A 20851-nucleotide genomic window follows, 5' to 3' on the forward strand; every position below is an offset into this window, starting at 1 on the left:
AACTGAGCATGTTCATCAAAGACTGAGTCCTATGCAATGACTTCATTTTGCTTCATTTCAGCAATTAGTGATGTGCACGCTCAGTGCTAAGCACCCAAAGTCTTACGGACTTCAATGAGACTAAACTTAATAGCTCCCCTGATTATGATAGTGTTGTCAGATCAGAAGGATGGAAGATGCTGAATAAATTCATGTTTGCAGAGGTCTATGACTGCTTTTTTGTTCCCAGTGAGCAAGGGAACAACACATCTACTAATTTATTTCTTTATAAATGGAGGCTAATTAAAGGATTTAGCCAACAGATAAGGTAAAAGATTTCCAGTTCTTCACTTACTAGAATCTTTGTAGAATAAATAAATAAGAGAGGCTTTAGAAATACACTTGTATTTCTAAGACAAATACCTAACAACAACAAAAAAAGATAAAACTCATTTCTTTCCTTCTCTGGGCATTCCTTCAACAACCAGGTAGGAAATAATGGAGGATCAAAAGAGGATAAATGAATAGTGCTAAAATCATCTTACTTACAATTGATGGTTTTTCCAAAATTGGAGTGGGGGGACGAGGGACAGGCTTTTCTACTTTTTCAAGGAAGCGAAGAGGCTTCTTTGGCTCCTTGACTTTATTCTTCTTCTCCAACAGTGCCTGAAACAGTCATAGAGTTTACTCAGAACTGAGCCAGTTAAAGCAAGACACAGTAAGGCCTCTACTGCAGATGCTAGCCACTCCTGATCACACCGACCGAAAGAAGTTCTGCATTTTGCAGGCTTATGGCTTCCATTCTGCACGACACAGCAATTGAAAAACTACATAGTTTTATAGTATATAGGAATATAGCTGGTAGATTATGCTATTCGTTGGTCAGAAGATACCAATGGGAATTTCTAAACAATTTGTAAGAAAGTGAGAGCTATTTTATGATATTTACAAGTCAATCATCAGCAACTGTATAAAATGAGTTGCCTGAAATTGGTGTGAACCCAATCTCTAAAATAAATCATTCTTGAAAGTAATTTTTTCCATTTGAAAATTTAACACTGACCCATCTGCAAGCAGAAGCAGTTGTATGTGTTACTTTCTTGCCTTATGCAATGACAAAGATGTTAATAACATTCCTATGATAGAAGTAAAGTTCTTTCAAAGCATGGGTAAGAATATCACAATTTAATTACAGTTTATGTATTGAAGAAAATGGTTATAAGCTTTTTGTCTTTAACTATAGGTATAACGACTGTTACTGCAGGTTGAAAGTGTTATGTAGCCACTAGTAAAGGGGTTCACTCCAAGAGTCACTGTTCTGTGCTCCCTCCTTGGGAAAATATCCCTGTATGATATCCTGTTTGTGCGTAGGGCTGTACTGAATGATCCAGGACCTCTTTGGAAAATATGCTCTGAAACTCTCCTCTGCCCAGCAGCACTCACAGCAACTGCATAAGTAGATTAAAGGCAAAAAAGGAAAATAAGCTTGCCTGAGAACTTCCTCCTACCAGGAAAATTCACCATGAAAAGTGCACTTTACTCTGCTTGCAGCTGCTTGGTGGCAGATGCCAAAACTTGCAGGCCTAAGCAGGCTGGAAGCTGAAATTGCCACCAAGGTCTCAGCCACTTCAAGATATTTCCACACCATTTATACAGACAAAGTCCTGCCAAATGCTCCTTGCAAGCTACTTAATTGCAAGGTATTCAAATAATCTCTTCCAATGGCACTGCAATATCTGTCTACACACATTTAAATTTCTTTCTGAAATATAATCTTACTGCTGCACGGATTGGATCTTTGGTCTTTACGACTATAAGAACAGACATATTTCAGCAAAGAGACCTTTTATTTTATTCTTCTGTTTTTACCTATTCATTTATTTTTAGAGAAGGTACGTTGCACAGATACAGTCAAATATAAAAAAAGAAAAATAAAATCCAAGGAAACAAAGAAAAGAAATCCCACACAGCATTTCTTTCTCCAGTAACAGAAAATAGATGGCACTTGCAAGTTTTGAAACACCAGTGGTCATTGTACAAAACTCTTGAATATTTGAGCTAAACATTCAGACCAGGATAATTAATGGGTGCAGAAAAGTAGAGGGTCTTCTAGGTGGAGGGGGTAAAATGCTTGAATAGTGAAACTTCTGAAATGGACCGTGTTAATAATGCAAAAGTCAAAGCCTATAACTGTATATAAGCCACACGAAATGGCTATAGATCAAAAATGTTACATCTTCTGAACCCTTTCTTGTATTTGATGACCTTAGAGCTTTCTGGCATGAAGAATATAGTAGTGCTTGCTATGATTTATAAGGTGTTTTGCATGACAGGGAAAAACGTGAAAGAAAAAAATCCCTTATAATTGTGATGATTTTCAAAACAGTGGCTCCTACGTTTGTTAATACAACGTTGCATTCATAAGAATTTATCTGATAAAACCTTTTTCTTTAAAAATACATCTTGTTAACCAGAATAACAAAGCACAACCAGAATTAAAACTTTTAAAGCCAGAAAATCTACAAACACTTCTGACAAGCAGGAATTTTTATAAATGTAGCTTTGAGAAGCACTGCAGTTCCCAGAAGTGGCTGTAAGCTTTCATGTCAGCACAAGCTAGTGCTGCTTTGTTATCTTTACTAAGTCAAAAATGGTTACCATTTGCTTTCTCAAACCTGAGGTTTTAAGTTACTTTAAGACTTCAGTGTACAAAAAGAAAAGGTGTGTTTCTGGCATTAACCCGTTCTGCTTACCTTAACAAGTGACCATTTTTCCATTCCAAACAGAGAAATCAGAATAGAAGAATTGCTATACAAATATTTTCTTAAGACTTAGAAAAATGTGCTAAAGTTCTAAGCAACGTATTTCAAAAAGTACTGCCTACCTCTCACATGCTAGCATTTCTGAGGTAGACTATGTTTCTTCCTTCAAGTAGTAGGTTCAGAGTCATGGTAAAGTCTGATTGGATTGGACAGGGAAGGATCAACTAAATCTTTCACCTCCTTTTCATTTTCCTAATGAATGCAGTGAATAGGAAATGGCACCTCTGCTTTTGGCCAAACACTTTGCTCTTTTGGCTGGCTTCCGACAGAAGCAGAACTCTTTACAGGATAGTGGCTTGAGAAACAACTCTCCTTACAAGGAAACCATCTGTTAGATTTCTTCATTATCTACCTTCTCTTTAATCATGTTCACAGGACACCATCTCTTATTTTCATATACAACAGAATATATAATTGTGTCTTTTCCTTCCTTTTTGCCCATGAATGAGAAAGGTGAGATCACCAAGGCCAGACTGAATACTTACTTTGCAATGCAGCATGCCTGCTGCATCTTGGCTGTTCAAATCTGACGTGATAGCTCTTAGAATCTGCCTGAGAATCAGCCAACTACCAATGTGATGGAGAGATAACTGCTTTAATGGGTTTTCCTACTCTTTGAAGCTGGCACAGATTTTCTCCAGAGATATTCTTGGCTATCCTATCTCTCCACCTCCTTCCAAAAATGGGCTGAAGGAAAATAGCCATGATGAGAGTCGCACTTGATGCTGAGGTGAGAGATGCTCTGTTCTGACGTCATCAGGATCCAGCACTTTGAAACTATCTGACACTTCATCTCTTCTGAGTCATCAGAGCACCATGGTCAGCCTGCAGTCATGCACTGCTCTGCACTGGGATTTATTCTAGTAGCTCCTTTGTTCCTTGGTGTATCCAGTTCCCTAGTTGCATTTATTTTCTGTGATAATTAGCTACATCAATGCATTATCTCTTTTTTGAACTAAATGAATGCCTTTGATTATCACTTAAGGTTGTATAATGGTTCACTTACATTCCCTTAAGCATGACTATTTGTGCTGGCTAAAAACTGGCTTTTCTTGTCCTTTTACAGATTTGGTTTAAGGTACAGAACATAGCTGTTACTGTAAATCCTGTTTCAGCCACGTTCTCTTGTTTTAGAGAATTATTCAAAGAACACTGAAGTTAAACAATACTCTTGCAAAAGGTTTCAGGATATTCCTCTAAAATCATTTCTTTTTTGATTAGTTTCATTTCTGGAGGAAGCTGTTCTTCTGGACATACACCCTTTCTGTAGTTCCCTGGATAATCTCTTGTCCCTTTTTATAGCCTTTAACTTTAGGAAGATGCTCAGTATGGCAATCCAAGAGGAATACAATGAGGAGAATTAGTCCAACTTTCCACTTTTTTTTTTTTTTTTTGCCAGAGAAGCACGTCTTGCAGATTTTCTTTATTAAAACCAACTACTTCTAATGACAAAGTCTAACATTCCTCCTCTTTTGCTGCCTCCTCCCAGAGATTAGCCAGCAAAAACAAAACAAAACAAAAAAACAGAAGGAAGCTCATTCCAAAGCTAGATGATTACACACACTGAGTTTACTAGAGTACTGTGTCATTTCCAAAATTAAGGGAGAAAATTTCCGGACTGAGTGCTGGGACAGCACTAAATAGAGGATTTTGAAGAGAAAACTGGTCTAGCTGCTTGGCTGTAGAAATCATACAAAGCAACATAGTCCTTTTAAGATGATCCCCAACTATCTGCTTTAAACCTCTTTCATATTCCAGAGGAGGCTATTGGCAGGCTTGAGATTGTTCAAACCAAGTGGTCTGACTGCTGTCCTCTCAAGTGCTAAATTCTGTTAATCAAGCACTCTGTGCCCTTCACTGCCCACTTTTCAACAGCACCAGTAGCTTATGGGCTGGACCAGTCATAGAGGCCCCTGCTAAGCCAGAGAACATGCTACAGCTGCTACAATTAGGGATCCAAAGGCTCTGACGGGAGAACTAATCAGCAACATCACCACAGAGCTTGAAAGCTAACCAAGGCAAAAATACTTGCAATTCTGAAAATTGACTGCTATGATAAAATTGTTTATTCTCTTGTTGCTCTGAGCAGAAAATATGTTTAATGGTGGCTGAGTCTCTAGCAGTGTGATACTACTTTCTGCTAGTTTGGACTGACTAGCTTTGTGTCTAGTTTTGTATTTCTAAAATTAGTAGTTAAATTTTGTGCAGGTTTATTATCTCTGCCTGCAAAGGAAATGTTTTGTGACTTTAAAAGAACATATATTTTGCCTTTTTGTGGAGGGGAAATGAGTTTTTGTTGTGCTAGCCTCTCAGCTGGTATAAATCAATATAGCCCAAGTGATGTACCACAGAAGAAAAGATGCAGTATTGTCTGCTTTAGTTCTGCATTCCATTCCTTTTGGCTATCGTTTCGTCTTTGAAGAGACATTATTACATTAGCAGTCTCTATTATGGCATATTTCTCACCAGTGGCTACACTTCAGACATTCCACTGTGGTCTTTCAAACTATAAGAAGTATTTTGAAAACAGAATACAATTGTTGTACTTAGATTTCAGTCTTGAAAACTCAGGCTAACATTCTGCTGTCCATGAGAGCTACCGCACACGTCATGATCATGAGTATATATGATCACTATCTTATGTGGAAAGTACCCAAGCTCAAACCTCTTCAATAGTGTCATGTTCTCTTCTCCAAATCTGTAGTCAACCAATGTTCCTGACACTTCCTGTAGCACTCCAGACTTTCTTGAAGATTTTCTATCTGAGTAACAATCAGATACAATGCTTAATCTTTTACAACGTCCAGTAAAATTTAAACTTGAAGCGATGTGATTGTTTTCTCAGAGCAATATTTCAATTTCAATATTATTCAACTGACTATTAATTAATTACACTAAACCAAGAATGCTATACATATAATTTCCAAATTTGAAATATTTTTCACTAAAGAAAAATTTGTAAAGTAAAAATTAGTAACGTTTGCCAAGCTTAGTACTTTTTAGAGATGCATCAGCCAGTAAGAATAAGCCTGATTTTAAAGAAAGGTAACCCTCATAAGGAGCATACTTAAAGGAGTACTTAATTTACTAACATTGTGATTGTAGATGCAAATAAGGTGTTTCTTTCCTCAGTGGTTAATTGCATATATGGACATCTCATTTGCATGAACAGTTGTGATAAATTAAGATATACAAAGCACTACGATATGATACTGTTGTTTAGGAATAACAGTGATATAAATCCTCTACTCTGATCCAATTTTATGACTGCGGCCATTTCAATCATGCTTTGCCACACGTATTTTTACAATATGTACTTAGAATGCACATTTTTAAAAATGTAAAAAAAACTTTTAGACTATGAGTTCACATTTGATTTACTTAATCATTATTAGTTTGGCAATGTAACCAGCAGGCTTGCCACATGTGCAAGGGAGAAAAGAGAATGAGCAAATTGCAGGACACACTTTCTAATTGATATAGCACATCCCAGTCCAAATGCCAAATCTGTAGGAAGACAGAAGCAGCTATGCTTGTTTTCTAGAAGGCCGAAGCAGAACCACAGATGCTCTTGCTAAAAGAGTACTAACAGACTGAGTTCCAGAGCAGTGCTGGTCATGTCTACAACAGACTGAATGTCTCATACACTCTGTCCTTGAAGTTGTCTTAGACAAAATACGAATTTAGCGCAGCAAATTGGGAGATTGCTTACACGTTTGGTCTTCCTAAAAGCATTTTGGAGCAGTTCAAGCCTGAAAGGAACTGACATACTGCTGGATGCACCTCCATACCTGGTGAACCAGTGCCAGCTCCACTTCTAGTCTTGCTGATCTTTTAATATATCCAGTCTTAGTGATGTTGTTTTTAGGCTTTGGAGCTTTAATTTCAACCTGGGTGACAGAATCTGGGAGAGATGCTTCCAGTTCGCACAGTCCTAAGAGAAACAAAGAGCAACTAAGTAACAGAGTGATGGAGAGCAAAATTTGAAGTTTGTTAGTGTTTTTAATAAATATCTCATAGCAACTAAGTCTTCCAAAATGCCTTACCTGCAAAGGTGTTAAGGTAGAAGTTTTTTACAACGTAGCGTTCAGAATGGTTGTCTGGGAAATAACCAATCCTAGACAAAGGAGCATATGTTTGTGATGCAAAGTTAGTATACTCTTTGATGATATCTCGTCTCTCCAGCTTCCCCATCACATTCTTCCTCTTAGCTATCAGTTTCCTGAGCACTGAAAAGGATACACGAATGTAAGAACTTTCTTCATACAAATAGTTTTTAAAAGCCTCAACTTCAGAAATTCACAAAGGCTCCTGCTGGATAATATAAAACACGGCCAGTTTGCTCAGAACACATGCTGGCCATGCATATCTATATTGTGGTTGCTACTCGTTTCATCTTGAACAAAGACTGCAACTTTGTGAAAATAGAAAGGGCTTGTTTGAAAACTAAATCTCATACTGCGCTCTCCCTGGTTTTCAAACATACTCAGTGCAAAATCATGCTGAATCTTTTTTATTTTCTCTTCTTTAGCCTTCTGATGATTTTGCCAGTGGTCATCCAAGCGCTTGGCATCCAGCTCATTCTGTTTCTCCTCTCGCCTCTTCAGCAGCTTCTTAAAGACTTCCAGTCGAATCTCTTGCAACCTTTAAGGAAAAGAAAGGCCAGGTATGATTTAGAGTACTCTGCAGTGTTCTGTGCAATGTACCAGCCGATGGCTTTACACACAGTTCATATTGCGTATCTCATTTTTAATCTTTCACTTTTAAAAGTATAAACCTGGTGAAAAGACTGCAGTAGTAGCAATCTCATATTAAATTTAACAAAAATATCCCTTCTGAAAATCAGGGGATTTCTGCAGAAATCAAAGGTTTGTACCCTCCAGCCAATCCGCTAACCCTTCTTATTTCTTTTCTCTTCAGGTCATAATTAAAAGAAAGAAAGTGTATAACTGGTCTCTCACTTTTCTATTTCCTGTTCTCTGAAAGCCCATTCCTTCCTCTCCATCTCATCCATCATTTTCCTCCTCTTTGCGATGTTTGAGGCGCTGTCCATGGCTGGAAGAGTTGCTTCCCATGCACGTTTTTCCCGGGCACGTTCAATCATCTCCACTTCGGCTAGTCCTGCTGGTAGTCCCCGACCTTACGGGGACAAGAAACAGTAGCTCTTTAGAAGAACTGTCAATCCACCAGAGCACTAAAGTATTAGAGGGCTTCATGGGCACAAACGCCTATGTTAAAGAGATGCAGAAAGGCCAATAGGCAGAAGTAAATACATCCAAAACCAGTAGAATGCTATAATGTGAGAAATGGTTGGACCTGTCGTTGCTATAGCTTAGTTGACATGAATGCTATCTCTTCATTCCTCTACTGCAGGCTGGAAAGGAAGACATTTTCTGAGAATGAGCACTTACTGTGTCATCCCCCCAGTACTCATCACTACTGTAGATGAAACACTGGGAGATGAGGACCACAGGCTGTATTCTTCCGCAGAAGCATTCTTATTTTCTTACTGATGTCTAGCTCAGAACAACCGAAGAACAGAGGGTAAGTGGAAAACTTCTACTAGTTCATACTTGTAAAACACGTGACCTTTTTATACTCAAAGCTCTTTATTAAATGCCTCAGAAGAGCACTATTAAATATGTGAATACCATACCTATTTTAAAAATAGATAAAATCATAGAATCATTAAGCTTGGAAAAGATCATTAAGATAATCTAGTCCAACTATCAACCCATCACCATAATGTCTACTAAACCATGTCCCTCAGTGTCACGTCTACACTTTTTTTGAAGACTTCCAGAGACAGTGACTCCACCACCTCCCTGGGCAATCTCTTCCAATGCATTATCACTCTTTTGGAAGGAAATGTTTCCTAATGTGCAGCCTGAACCTTTCTAGATTCTACTTCAGGCCATTATCACTTTATTGTGCCCTAAAGGAAGACTGCAAAGGGCTACCATACCAAAGGTACAAGTAGACTTGAAACCTGACATTGAATAAAGGAGAACCTGCTGCTAAAGGGGGGATATAACTATTACAATTTATCTTGATTCTGCAACTCACCCCAAGTGAGAGTAGCAAGCGTCAGAAGCTCAGGGACTGAGCCACTGGGAACTACATATTCAGGGGAATATGGATCTGTCTGGGCTTCACCATCCCTGTAATCGGTCTGTGTGCCGAAAGTTCGTATTTTGGGACCAAAGATCTCATTGTCTCTTGTAGATAAATAGACAATGGGCTCTGTCCTAAAAAGTGATGAAAGATGGAAGAACATTTGTCACATTTAAAAGAACAAAACAAAACAGAGATGCAGCACTATGTCAAAGGTACCACATTCAAATGTGCATTGTTTCATCTGAATTTTGATATCATTCATGTTAAATCCATTATCTTCAGTAAAAGCAGACAGAGGTAACACTAAATCCTTTGAAAGCTCCCTCTTTATATAAGCAAACCAGAAATCTTCCAGTTTCAGCTCTCTTTAATTATAACATGCAAATCTTCCCTATGTATTCATTCTAAAGCACTGCTTCTAATAGGCACAAAATGCAACTGATGGCTGAGTATAAAATGAAGGAGCGCTGCTTCAGTTTAACTTACATGTTTGTCTTTCCAACATTTCCAGAACAAAAGTCAGTTCTGGTGCAAGCAGTTGCAACTTCCATTGACTCCACTTGCATTCTTTGATCTGCATTGCAAATCTCATCAGACTACCACATTACTCTACTCAATGGATGCTCTATACAATTGAACAGTATTGCAGCTATTGCAGAAATTGTAAAAAAAAGTCAGGAGAATTTTCAATAGTATTTAATGCTGCACTGGAGAATCCTCTGTAGAGGTATTTCTTGTAAGATTCAGAGATGCTTGGCATTCTGTTTCAGGCCTCATAATCTTGACATACCTCTTCTATCAGAAAGCACTGCTTACCTACTGCAAGCAAGCACCAAACGAGGCAGCCACCTGCTCACCCAGGAATTCTCAACAGTGAACAGACTCTATCATTAACAAGTATTTCCTGTCATTCGTTACAAAAACCATTAATCACTAGCTAAGTAGCTAACCAATCATTTTCAGGTGAGCTGTGGCCTATTACAACAGTTTTGTTCCAGAAGCCAATACTTACTTTGCAGTCACATAAGAAACATCTAGTGGAAGCAGCTTGTTAGGAGGGACAAGAGGTCTGAAAAAAAAAAAAAGAACAAAGAGGCAAGTCAATAGCCATGAGGCATAAAAGATCATTATAGCTTAGAAAAACTGCAGTTCATTAATTTCAGTGGAGTTGCACTGATTTTCCACAACTCAGAATCTGAACCTGCATGTTGTGCCTGAATATTCAAGAATCCTTTCACAGCTAAATAATACTTCAACAGAAGGAACGAGTGCTATTCTTCAGACAGAGCATGAAAAAAATTTAAAAGTATTTTCCGATTCAAAATCTTGATTTTCCTTACAGCTTTCGATACTGATTCAGTTGTGATTTCAGAAGAATTACAGTGATCTGTGGTGTGCTAGGAAATGAGGAGTCACCAACAGCAAAGCAAATTAAGTCAGTGATTTTCAACAGCATAGAGATCCTGTGCACCAGTGGACTACTTCCAAGTTGCCCATTAGAAAAAGCGAAAGTAGACCTAATATATTTATTATATAGTGATGTACACTAAGACTGGACGAAAACGAAGTATTCATAGTAAGAACTGTTTCTTATGCATTCTTATAGTTTGCATGTTGTTGCTCCATAGCAATCCTCCTAAGCCTCTGAGAGACTTAAAAGACATTACAACTAGAGAACTTTGCATGTCTGGAACTTGAAAAAAGTGTAGAATTGGTATACTGTGATTACCATAGAATGGCCTGGTTGAAAAGGAACTCAAAGATCACCTAGTTTCAAACTCCCTGCTGTGTGCAGGGTCACCAACCACCAGACCAGGCTGCCCAGAGCCACATCCAGCCTGGCCTTGAATGCCTCCAGGGATGGGGCATCCACAGCCTCCTTGGGCAACCTGTTCCAGTGTGTCACCACCCTCTGAGTGAAAAACTTCCTCCTAACATCTAACCTAAACCTCCCCTGTTTCAGTTTAAAACCATTCCCACTGGTCCTATGACAATCAACCCATGTAAACAGTCATTCCCCCTTAAATAATATTTTATATAATGTTTTAAACATATAGTTTTTATAAATGAGAAATGCTTTCTATTTACAGTCAAGATTTAATGGAATATTATAAAGAACAACTGATGAATTAGGAATACTTTTGTTCTGATTCTTTAACACACAGTCCTTCATTTTCTTTTTCTAAAGCAACCAGATGAACTAAAAGCTTTCAATTAACAAAAGCTGTGCATAAGACTTTTTGCAGGTGACTACTACTGTACTGTTCTACTTTTCCCCCTTCAAAGAGTCAAAACCAGACTGGATGGGGCTTTGAGCAACTTAGTCTCGAGGGAGGTGTCCTTGCCTATAGCAGGGGGCTTGGACCACTCTATGACTCTACTCTGTCAATGTTACAGCTAAGCTAACCAGACATCAAGGTCCCATCAGAAGGAATGGACTCTATTACAGTAGCTTTAAAGAATGTTAATAACATACAATTTTTATGGGATTTAAAGTGGATGTATTGGCCAATAGCTATCTCTACAAATGGATTTAACACAAAGCACACGTGACTAAGTTGAGAATGTTTGTTGCTAGCTGTTGGTTTAGATCATGATTCTAGTGCTAACTGCAGTGTAATTCTGGCAGGAACAGAGCAGTACCGCAGTAGAGAGAACATGGATGAAAAGTTAATTAAAGATTCCCTTTAATCTCATTCTGCTCTTGGAAAAAAACAGGGAGTTTAAAAGTGCCTTCTGTGCCTTCTCTAGAAGGCACCTTTGCAGGACTTTGGAGAGCCATGGTGGTTTAGTTTGCCTGAAGCTTTCTACAAATAATTATTAAGTACAGAATGCTTCATACAGTAACTCATTACCTGAAAATTCTTGGACAGTGTGAATGTAAAGAGACAGAAAAGACCAAAAAAAAAAGAAAAAAAAAGAAAGAAAGAAAAAAAGAGAGAGAGAGAGAGAGAGAGAAATAAAAAAGGAGAAAAGACTTGAACATTTAAATATTATATAAACTTCACAAAATCAAGCTTCAGAACTCTGTTTCAAATTAGTTCATTGCTTACCTTGCAAAATATTTGTAACGATTCCTTCCACTAACTTCAGGATCTTCATATACCATATGGGGTATCTGAAGAGAAGTTTGACCTCTGAAAGCCAAAATACAGGGAAAGTAGTACAGATTCTTTTCTCATGAAATATATTCAGAACAGTCCTGACTTTTTTTTCTTATGCATCATCATTCATTTCTTTCTACTTCTCCAGTTGCACAATCCAAACATGCATATTATAAATTCCACAAAATTCACATACATACGCAAGCAATTATATTTTGCTTTTTTCATACTTACATATATAGCAAGACAGTTTCACACTTTTTTGTGTTATTTCCCTGGCAGAAAAAAAGCCACCAGCCAGATTTAATAAAAATTCTTTATGTACCTGTCATGACAAGGCCTAACTGCTTAACCTAAAAAATACTTCTACTGGGAGTTGGGGGGCCAAGCTCATTTTCTTAAAGTGAAAAACTTTCCATAACAGAAAATACGTACACAGCGAACAAAGTGGAGACTACAATTTGCTGCCTTCTAAAAGTAGCTAAGGATTTTAAACAAGTGTGAGAAAGCTTAGAGTCAACAATGAGGAAAGAAGGGAGGAATGACCTATGACCTTTGGATTAACAAATGAGAGGTCCTGGGATATGCATGTGATCAGTTGTTTTTTTTTTTTTCTCGAAGAAACCCAAGCTCTCTGAAGTAAATTCTTGTTAACAGTGTTATATGATTGCAAGTACATATGGAGGGACTTTTTGTGTTGAACAGGAAGACACAACCACACTGAGTCAAATGGGCTTGTAGAGTTAGCATTAGATTGCCCTTCCTTCAGAGAGCATATCCCCAGAAGGTATCAGATGGAGAACTTTCAGGATGGTAAATTCTGAAATTGAGTTATTTTATGCCCTTGGGAAGGAGACAATCTTTCATGGCAAAGATACCATGCTAGTATTTCTCTGCATTCTGCTCAGGGACATGATTTAGCAGAAGGTTGTTAGGGTAGTACGGTTAGGTTGTGGTTGGACTTCATGATCTTTAAGGTCTTTTCCAATCTGAGTGATTCTATGATTCAATGACTTCAATTTCAGATCTCTAATACAGGAAAAAAAATTATGCTGATCATGTGAATGTTTCAAAAATTATGCTGAAATAAGTACATCAATAGTGTTTCTTCATTTTCTCCATCTTGAATTTACAGTAGTCAGACCATTTACATTTATCACTATAACATCTTGGTTTTCTTTCTTTTAAAGCCATGAGGTCTTTATTTTAAAACCAGGTGGTCTATTGAGGCAATCAGTGAGGGAATGTTTGAGACTGAGTCCTTTGAAGGCTATGTCAGGACTGCCTTTAGATTTCACAGCTACTTCATATTCCAGTCTTACTCTTCTCTACCTGCAACCTTGAAAAAAACAAAACTGTGGTGTTTTTCCTGTTGTTGTTATTGTTTTTAAGTAGTATGTTGTGCTATTAAGGTCAATCATTAAATTGTTTGTAAGGCCAATCCTGAAGGTTATGTTTTCCTAATATTTTTTTTGATAACTTACAACAATTCTGACCTTAAGTGTATAGGATTCTGGGTAATCGAGTTAGTTGCTGCCACTTAATTTTAAATACGGAGCCTCATTGACAGAAATAAGGTAAATAATGCATAATATTGCTTGACAGCTGGGATCAAAACAGAGACTGCATAGTGACATCAACTGTCTTCAAAGACCTCATAAGCCCTGTGAACTGTGCTGTGGAATTCAAGGAGCCAACCATATGGCTACAAACTACAGCAATGCCTGCAGAGTAACGCTTCCTACATCTCCTGTGACATACAGTTTACTGACAAGGTCATCTCTTCCCAGCATTTTTAGTCACATCATGTAACAAAGGAGAGGAGATGGGTTCAAGATGCTGTGCGATAATAGTAGATACTTACTCAGCACTAATCAACCTATTATTGTAAAGTCGTGTTTGAAATTCTAATGAGTTAACTGAGCTGATGGCTAGTTCCACTAGCTGACTCTATGTATGAGTGCTGCTGTTAGATGGATTTATGTTTCATTCAGCACAGGTGGGCACTTATTCTTAAGATCTAATTTTATTAGTATAAGCTATTCACCCTGTTATGATACATTATAGGCACAATGGGAACCCAGTGAAACAGCCTCTTTTATTCCTCAGATCCTGCCTCTTCCAAGTCCTTGACTTACATTTGCTGACTTTGCTGAAATAAACGAGCATTCATTCCTGATAACCTTGCAGAAGCAACACAACTACTGAGAAGACAGCTGGAAAATAATTCTATCATCTTCACTAGCAGTACTGTCAACCAGTGCAGGCTGAAATAGAAGGGATGTATTTCTCTCTCTTTATATATATTTTTTTCTACTAATTGCAAGATATTTTGCAAATATATGTTGTTGAAATGTAAATGTAATTTTAAAACACTTAAGGTTTCAAAAAGGTTCCTGTTACAGAATAGCAAGCAAAATAGAAGAAGCCACTGAGGTATTCATGTGCTGGGGACAGTTTGAATTGCTGAAAATAAGAAAAAACAAACAAACAAAACACCTCCAAAGTATTACTTTGTTGCAGAAATGAGAAGAGTATGCTTTCAAAACTGAACAGAAATAGGTGTGAAATTCTTCATATCACTCTTAAGCTTCCTTGATTACTTTCTGGCAAGTGGTAAAACTCAGTTAACAAAACCAGAGAATATATCGTATGAAGAGCCCATGGTCTAAAGTTAGTTAGGGCAGCAAAAAAAAAAAACAAACAAAAACACCCTGAAAACAAGTAGCCAGGCTAATGCCTGCATTCTTGAGTGTTGCTACACTCAAGAGTGAAGACTCTTAAAGACGCATACTGTGGCAAAACTCAAATGATAGCTTAAATATTTGCTGAATTAGAAGTGCAAATTGCAATGCCAAGAGAAAAGTCATACAAAAAACTTCTGAACTGTAAATGCATGTCCCAGTTCAAGCACCATACATGCTTGAATGAACAGCAAAAGCAATCCAACCAGCTGCAAGTTCCTAGGACTAAAAGAGAACAGCTACCACTGAAGTAACTCGTGAGCCAGTGAAGACTTTGCAACTTGTCTGATCTATAAGAGATTGAATTACTCTTCATTTTGCCAGCAGCTTCTGCAGAGCAGATCGCACAGGGATGAAGGAATGTGTAATGTCCACCCTGTAAGAAACACATGGGCAACAACACTCCACAACAGCTGCAGTCTCTTAATTTCAAGGGCAATATAAGTAGGAGCAAATTGCAGTCAACACCACTTCAGCGCGTCAGGGTTTTTGTTGTTTTTGTTTGCATGTTTGTTTTAAATTACCCAAGCATGAAACACTTACACTGCAAGCTGCTGAAGAGCCTTCAGGCGCTGCTGAGCCCTGTCTGTCCATCTTCGGTCAATAAATGGAGGCACTGCATCTTTGCCCTCCAAGCACAGACCATAGCCCGGGAAATGGATCAAGCTACTAAGCATACTTGTGAAAACTGGTACTTTTACCTAATGTTTGTGTGGACACAAAGAAGAAGCGGTGCTTTAGTCATTTCAAAGAGCATTAAAGTATCAGAATTTCAGCTGGTGCTGGTGAGTATATGTATATACAAGCAGTCCATAGAAAAGGCTGGTGTTATTTACAGACATATGGGAGGAGGAAAGAAGAAGGCATACACATGCAAATGACTGCAGCCGATTAGATGGTACTTCTCAAGATGTGGAGCATACCAGACTAGCAGCAGATGCACAGATATGTCTTCTGGCTGTTTTCCAGTATCTAAACTTATACTACAAATCCAAGGGTCTAACAGTTTTGTTACATAAAGAAGTTAGTGTGCAGAAACTGTGAATATGCAGGAATGTGAACTTCTAGCAGATTACCCCATGTAACTCCCTCCCACTAGGTGTGCTCTAGAAATGAAGAAGCAGTTATTTTACTTAGAGAGTAAAATTACATTATCTTATAATACAATAATTTTAGCATGTGCTAAAAATAGCTTGATGGGAGTTAGCACACAAAAAAAGATCACATTAAAAATCCACACTCTTTCTTCTGGAGCACTGATTTCCCTTGGTAGATATGCCTTAAATCTGAAGATTTATGGTTACCAATAAATCTTTGTAATTGTGACTCAATTATAAGTGATGTAGATGCACTGGCTTCTGTAGAGCTTGAAATCTGTTTTGAATTGCACATTACCCCTTTCATTTCAGTGGATAGTAACTCGCACACATATAGGATAACAGTGACATTTCAAGCACACTAACTCATCAGAGTGTGTCAGATTATGAAGACCTTGGCAACCTTCTATGAGTAACTGCTTTCTGGGCGTGAGACTGCATTTTTGTTTTATTTCTCTTGGAAGGGAATTCAAGTTCTAAGAGTTCAGAAGTGCTTATAAACCAGCATTAGCTCAGCCTCTGCCCACCCCATTTTGTGATGCTATAGACCAGGAATTCAAAGTTGTTTTGTTTTGTATAGCACGTTACGCACTTGGTGATTCACACACTTAAAAAACATTTTATAGAAATCAGAGTATGTCACCATACCCATCTGCAACATTACATCTATGACATTCACAACCTTTGTGACAGTGCATCTGCTTACTTGTTGCGCCTGAACTGTTGGCACAGCCACACTGTTGCAAGGATCTTTATGATGACAGTTCCATGTGTCTCTGCGCAGAGGGGTGGACAAGCACACATCTCTGTCACGTAGATATATATATACATACACAAAAACCTGACATAACTAGGTAAGAGACATCCAGAAACATTTTTCAAAAAAATGTTTCATTTGGGGGAATTTCTCCTTGCTGGATAGGAATGGACTTTCAGAGTTTCAAATATCTGCTTTGTACGCTCAGTCAAGCACAGAGTTTCAGGAGGGCTCTTTGTTTAAAATCCAATTCATTGTGCTGCTGCAGTCTTGCTGTAGCAAATTTGCTTTTTCTTGGCATTCTGCCTATATGCAGCCTGTCCAGACATTGATCACTGCTGTCCAAAGATGTGACTGCAGTTCCCTAAGGATGTGCCCTAGCTGGTTTTAAACTAGCTAGGTTGAATACTGATAGCAGGAGGACAGTGGGAGAGCTAAGCATGGGCTAACTAAGAGCTTAGCTGGGAAGCTGAGCTATGCAAACCTAGAAGAATCAGGATGGGTTTGCAACCTGTTACAGGCTGCTTAGCTGTTGATACTTAGTAGATTTCAAGCTGTTTGAGTATGTTACCTTGAGCTGCAAATGCAAGTACATCCCTAGGTACAGGAGAGGGCACTGTGAAATAACACATTTTAACAGCTGTATTCGAACAACAGCCCAACAATTGTCCATTTGTTTTATTAGATCTTAATGCCATATGCAAGCTAATGTTTATCAGCATTTGATGGTATGTTATTAAAAATACCTACATGCAATTTTGGAAACTATCCAGGATATGAAACTGGGCATTTCTAGGCTGCTGCTACAGTCATCCCAGCCAGCAATAAGGTGCTCCCTGCGTTGTCTTTTATGTCAGGTAAAATTCCTAACTTTCCTTCCTTTGCTGTGTAGGTTGTTGCTTTAAGGGAGTAAATAAGGTTCTATCCATTTGTGTGCACATACGTGGAAAACCAGGCGTACCAGGTGTGCTCTCTTTGGCAAACACCTACCAACTTCTCACTGACAAGCTGAACGTGGGCATTTGCCTTTGAATGGCCCTTCTCACTCGGTAGCGCGTACTGAGGGTCTGAAAGATAAATGAACAAAAGGATCTAGTTACACACAGAAGGAACCAGCATGGGACACCGCTCAGGATCCTTTCCCTCTTTAAAAGTCTGCCCAAAGAGGTTAAAAACGGACGGGCAGTCAACCCCTGCGGCTGCATAGCTGTCCCGCTACCAGACCCCCGCCACGGGCGGAGACGGACACCCGAAGGCCGTGGCCTCTCCCCGCGGGGATGCTGGGCCTGGCCACTCCAGTCCCCCCGCCCCGGGGGCCGCGTGCTGGGGGAGTACCGTGGAGGCAGCGGTGAGTCCGACCGGAAGCCGCCCGCGGGATGCGGAGACGCTGCGCGGCTGATGGCGGCGGCTGCCTGCCGTTACCGGGGTAACGGAGGCCACGCCCCCTGCGTGACGTCACCGCGCCGAGAGGGAGCCGAGGCGGCGGGCTTTGTCCTGCCCAAGATGGAGGGTGGTGGGGGGATGTCTTTCAGCAGCTGTTCTCCTCGCAAGTCCTTCACCACCGGTAGCGCCACCGCTGCATGCTCCTACATCAGCACCACCACCTCAAGTCCTTCACAGCACCAGCCCTTGTTGTAGACGGTGCTCCCCAGTTCTCCTGGATCCTTGCTTAGTGCTTAAGAAAAACTGTTTTAGCAATTATGCTGGAGTACTGGATTTAAACCCAGGTGTTTCTGGCTCTGCTCATGTCTACAGGACATCTCTTGCTATAAAACACAGAAAATAGGCTTGGTGCCTACCTCCTTGAGCAAGCTACTGGCACTGTTGCATTTGAACAGCATCCAAAAAGACCTACATGAGGGATTACAAACCAACGTTACTCTGCTAGTGAGTTGTAATGCTGCTTTGAAAAGGAGGAGGCTGTCATCCTCTCTGAGGAACAAACCTGGAAACGCTGGTGCTGCTGAATGGAAAGGCTCTCCTTTGGTCAGTCTAAGGGGTTTGGCAGCAGCACTGCGGAGACTGCTCATAGAGAACAGGGCACAAAAAGCAGCAGAACTGTCAAGGAACATCTCCTTTGCATACTGCCTTGAAGTAGGTCCCTTGCATTCATTATTTCACATATACCAAAAGAATTACTCACAGCTTGGCATGTCTGACGCAAAATTTTATTCCCTTGGTACTTCATCACAGGAGAGAGACATGTGGCTCCAAGTTCTTCGACTCTAGCAATTTACGTTTAAACACTGAATTTAAGTTTGAAATGCTGGTTTATGCTTCTTCAAGGCCTGAGGCTTGTCTGAAGCAGCAGCATATTTCTTCAGGTAGCAGATCAAATTGATCAATGGAAAACTCTGAAATAAAGCATGCTGTCGCAGCTTTATACAATGGACTGATTAATAATATAATCAGCTGGCTGTAATGGCCCTCACTTATTAAGGAGCTTTACGTAGTGATACCTTGTAATTATTAAAGGGGCAGCAAACATCGCTTAGTAGGCTTTCCTAACATTTCCCATGATCAAGATCTGTTTTCCTTTCTCTCGTATCTCATTGCGTAAGAGCTTCATAATTTCCACAATGAAATTTTCCATGCTGAACATCTGCCTTAAAATGATGAGATGTGTCAACTGTATGTTGGCTCTTTGTCAGTTCCACCCTCTCAAGTTTTTCCTCTTTAAAGTTTTCAGAGAGGATAGGATGCAGGTGCCTGGACTTACTGTTTATTTTTTTCTGATGAGGGAAAGACTGGATGGGAACCTAGTAGAGAAGGAGCAGTGGAACAATTACATGAGTTGTTGATGCAGGAGTACAAAATCTCAGGATGTAGCCTAAAAGATGAGTTATTCTGGAGCTGTGGAAGGTGTAGTATTACCATTAAATGAAGCCACTTCACATAGGTCTCAAAGCAAGATGCTGCCATCTTCTTAATTTTGCATGTGCTGCCTGGCCTCACTGCCTGGCCTCATTGCCTCTGACCTGTGGGTGTTGGCAGCTAGAAGGCTGTGTGTGTAAGAAGCTCAGGAGAATGGTGTTGCTGGAAACTAACCTGCCGCAAAATAAAACACATGTTTTCAGATCACTGTATAACTGCCTGAAGACTTGCTGTCTTCCCACTCATGGAGTGGGATCAGCTATTTTTAAAGAAAAAAAATCCCCAAGCATGAAGGACTCTGAGAAAAGTGTTTGGTCCCAGACAGTAAACTGTGACAATCCTATCTGGCCAGCACTTCAGAAAATGGACTCTAATCTTATCTGGTAGGTCTCTGTCTCAGGATGCATGCTGTTGCTTGACTGAAAGTGAACTAAAGGTAACAGAGCTGTAAGCAATCAGAAACATTCCTCTGTTCCTTAGCTTAGTTTGCAGAGAACTTGACTGTTGGTTTTCTCTTTAGCACTGCAGGTTGAAGCATGATTTATGTATTTATTTATTTATTTAGTAATAGCTTTTTCAGGACAGGATGGTGTAGCTGAGCTGGGATCCTGTCCATGCGATGATTTCTTACAACCATTTGGCAGTGTGGGGACAGCAAGTACTCAGATGTATGCGTAAGCTGTCCACAGCTCCGTGAGTTACTGTGCAGTGACTGGTGGAGCAGACTAATCATGGCCCAGTGTTTAGCATGTTGTAAATGTGTGGTGAAGTGCACTAGTTAACCAGCCATGAAAGAAGCCGAGATAACTGCATTTTACTTCCTATTAACCTTGAGGCAGGACAGTGTAATTTGCTGCAAAGATGAATTACTGCCGCTCTGTTGATGGACTTGTTATGCTGTGATAGTTTCCTGATGCGCTTGAGCTGTAAAACCAGACGGAGAAGTGGAAAGCTGTGATGAGGAGGCATCAGCTGAGAGCAGAAGTAGCTGGGCAAGGAGAAGATGAATTGGACACAAAAATATGATATAGGAGGAGAGGTTTGGCTGGCTGAGCAAAGAAACGTGTAGAGAATCAGTGGATACCGGAGGAGGGAGAGACAGAGTGAGCAGGCAGTAATACAGTACATGTTCTGGACAAGAAAATGGGAGTCTGGGTTGAGGAGATGAAAAAGTGAGGAAGGCTGTAATATCTCCTTGGTCTTCCTTCTGCCCAGAAAGCTTAGGAGGAAACTGGATTTTTGAGTGTGGCTGTTCTGCAATCCATGAGCATCTGTGAAACTCCTGGCAAGACGTCATCTGTCTGGCTCGAGGCTTGGTTACATAGGCATTCCTCTTCTGCTCTGTTTTTAGCAATAG

General features: G+C 39.6%; 1 protein-coding gene and 1 long non-coding RNA gene across 5 annotated transcripts in view; one reads left to right on the forward strand and one right to left on the reverse strand.

The window, feature by feature from the left end:
* Window positions 1-18068, reverse strand: part of CFAP91 (cilia and flagella associated protein 91) — a 37873-nt gene extending 19805 nt beyond the window's left edge. For 2 of the 4 annotated variants that reach the window (XM_010719052.4, XM_085236810.1), the window contains exons 1-11: window positions 17956-18068; window positions 17611-17687; window positions 15310-15467; window positions 11972-12055; window positions 9931-9987; window positions 8868-9049; window positions 7763-7940; window positions 7288-7445; window positions 6848-7030; window positions 6593-6735; window positions 529-645 (exon numbers count right to left, since the gene is read on the reverse strand). In XM_010719052.4, the coding sequence (XP_010717354.1) occupies window positions 529-645; window positions 6593-6735; window positions 6848-7030; window positions 7288-7445; window positions 7763-7940; window positions 8868-9049; window positions 9931-9987; window positions 11972-12055; window positions 15310-15443 (1236 nt within the window). In that variant the 5' untranslated portion in view covers window positions 15444-15467; window positions 17611-17687; window positions 17956-18068. Of the gene's footprint in view, window positions 1-528; window positions 646-6592; window positions 6736-6847; window positions 7031-7287; window positions 7446-7762; window positions 7941-8867; window positions 9050-9930; window positions 9988-11971; window positions 12056-15309; window positions 15468-16569; window positions 16640-17581; window positions 17688-17955 lie in introns of those variants that run through there. The other 2 variants (XM_085236799.1, XM_085236806.1) reach the window with 2 other exon arrangements.
* Window positions 7337-15541, forward strand: LOC146545452 (uncharacterized). Its single transcript, XR_014886648.1, has 3 exons — window positions 7337-7467; window positions 8175-8345; window positions 14132-15541. It is a non-coding gene; the product is annotated as an uncharacterized LOC146545452 (long non-coding RNA).
* Window positions 18069-20851: the final 2783 nt, after the last annotated feature.

The sequence above is a fragment of the Meleagris gallopavo genome, chromosome 1, assembly GCF_905368555.1.
Source record: "Meleagris gallopavo chromosome 1, MGAL_WU_HG_1.1, whole genome shotgun sequence".
Classification (NCBI taxonomy): Eukaryota; Metazoa; Chordata; class Aves; order Galliformes; family Phasianidae; genus Meleagris; species Meleagris gallopavo.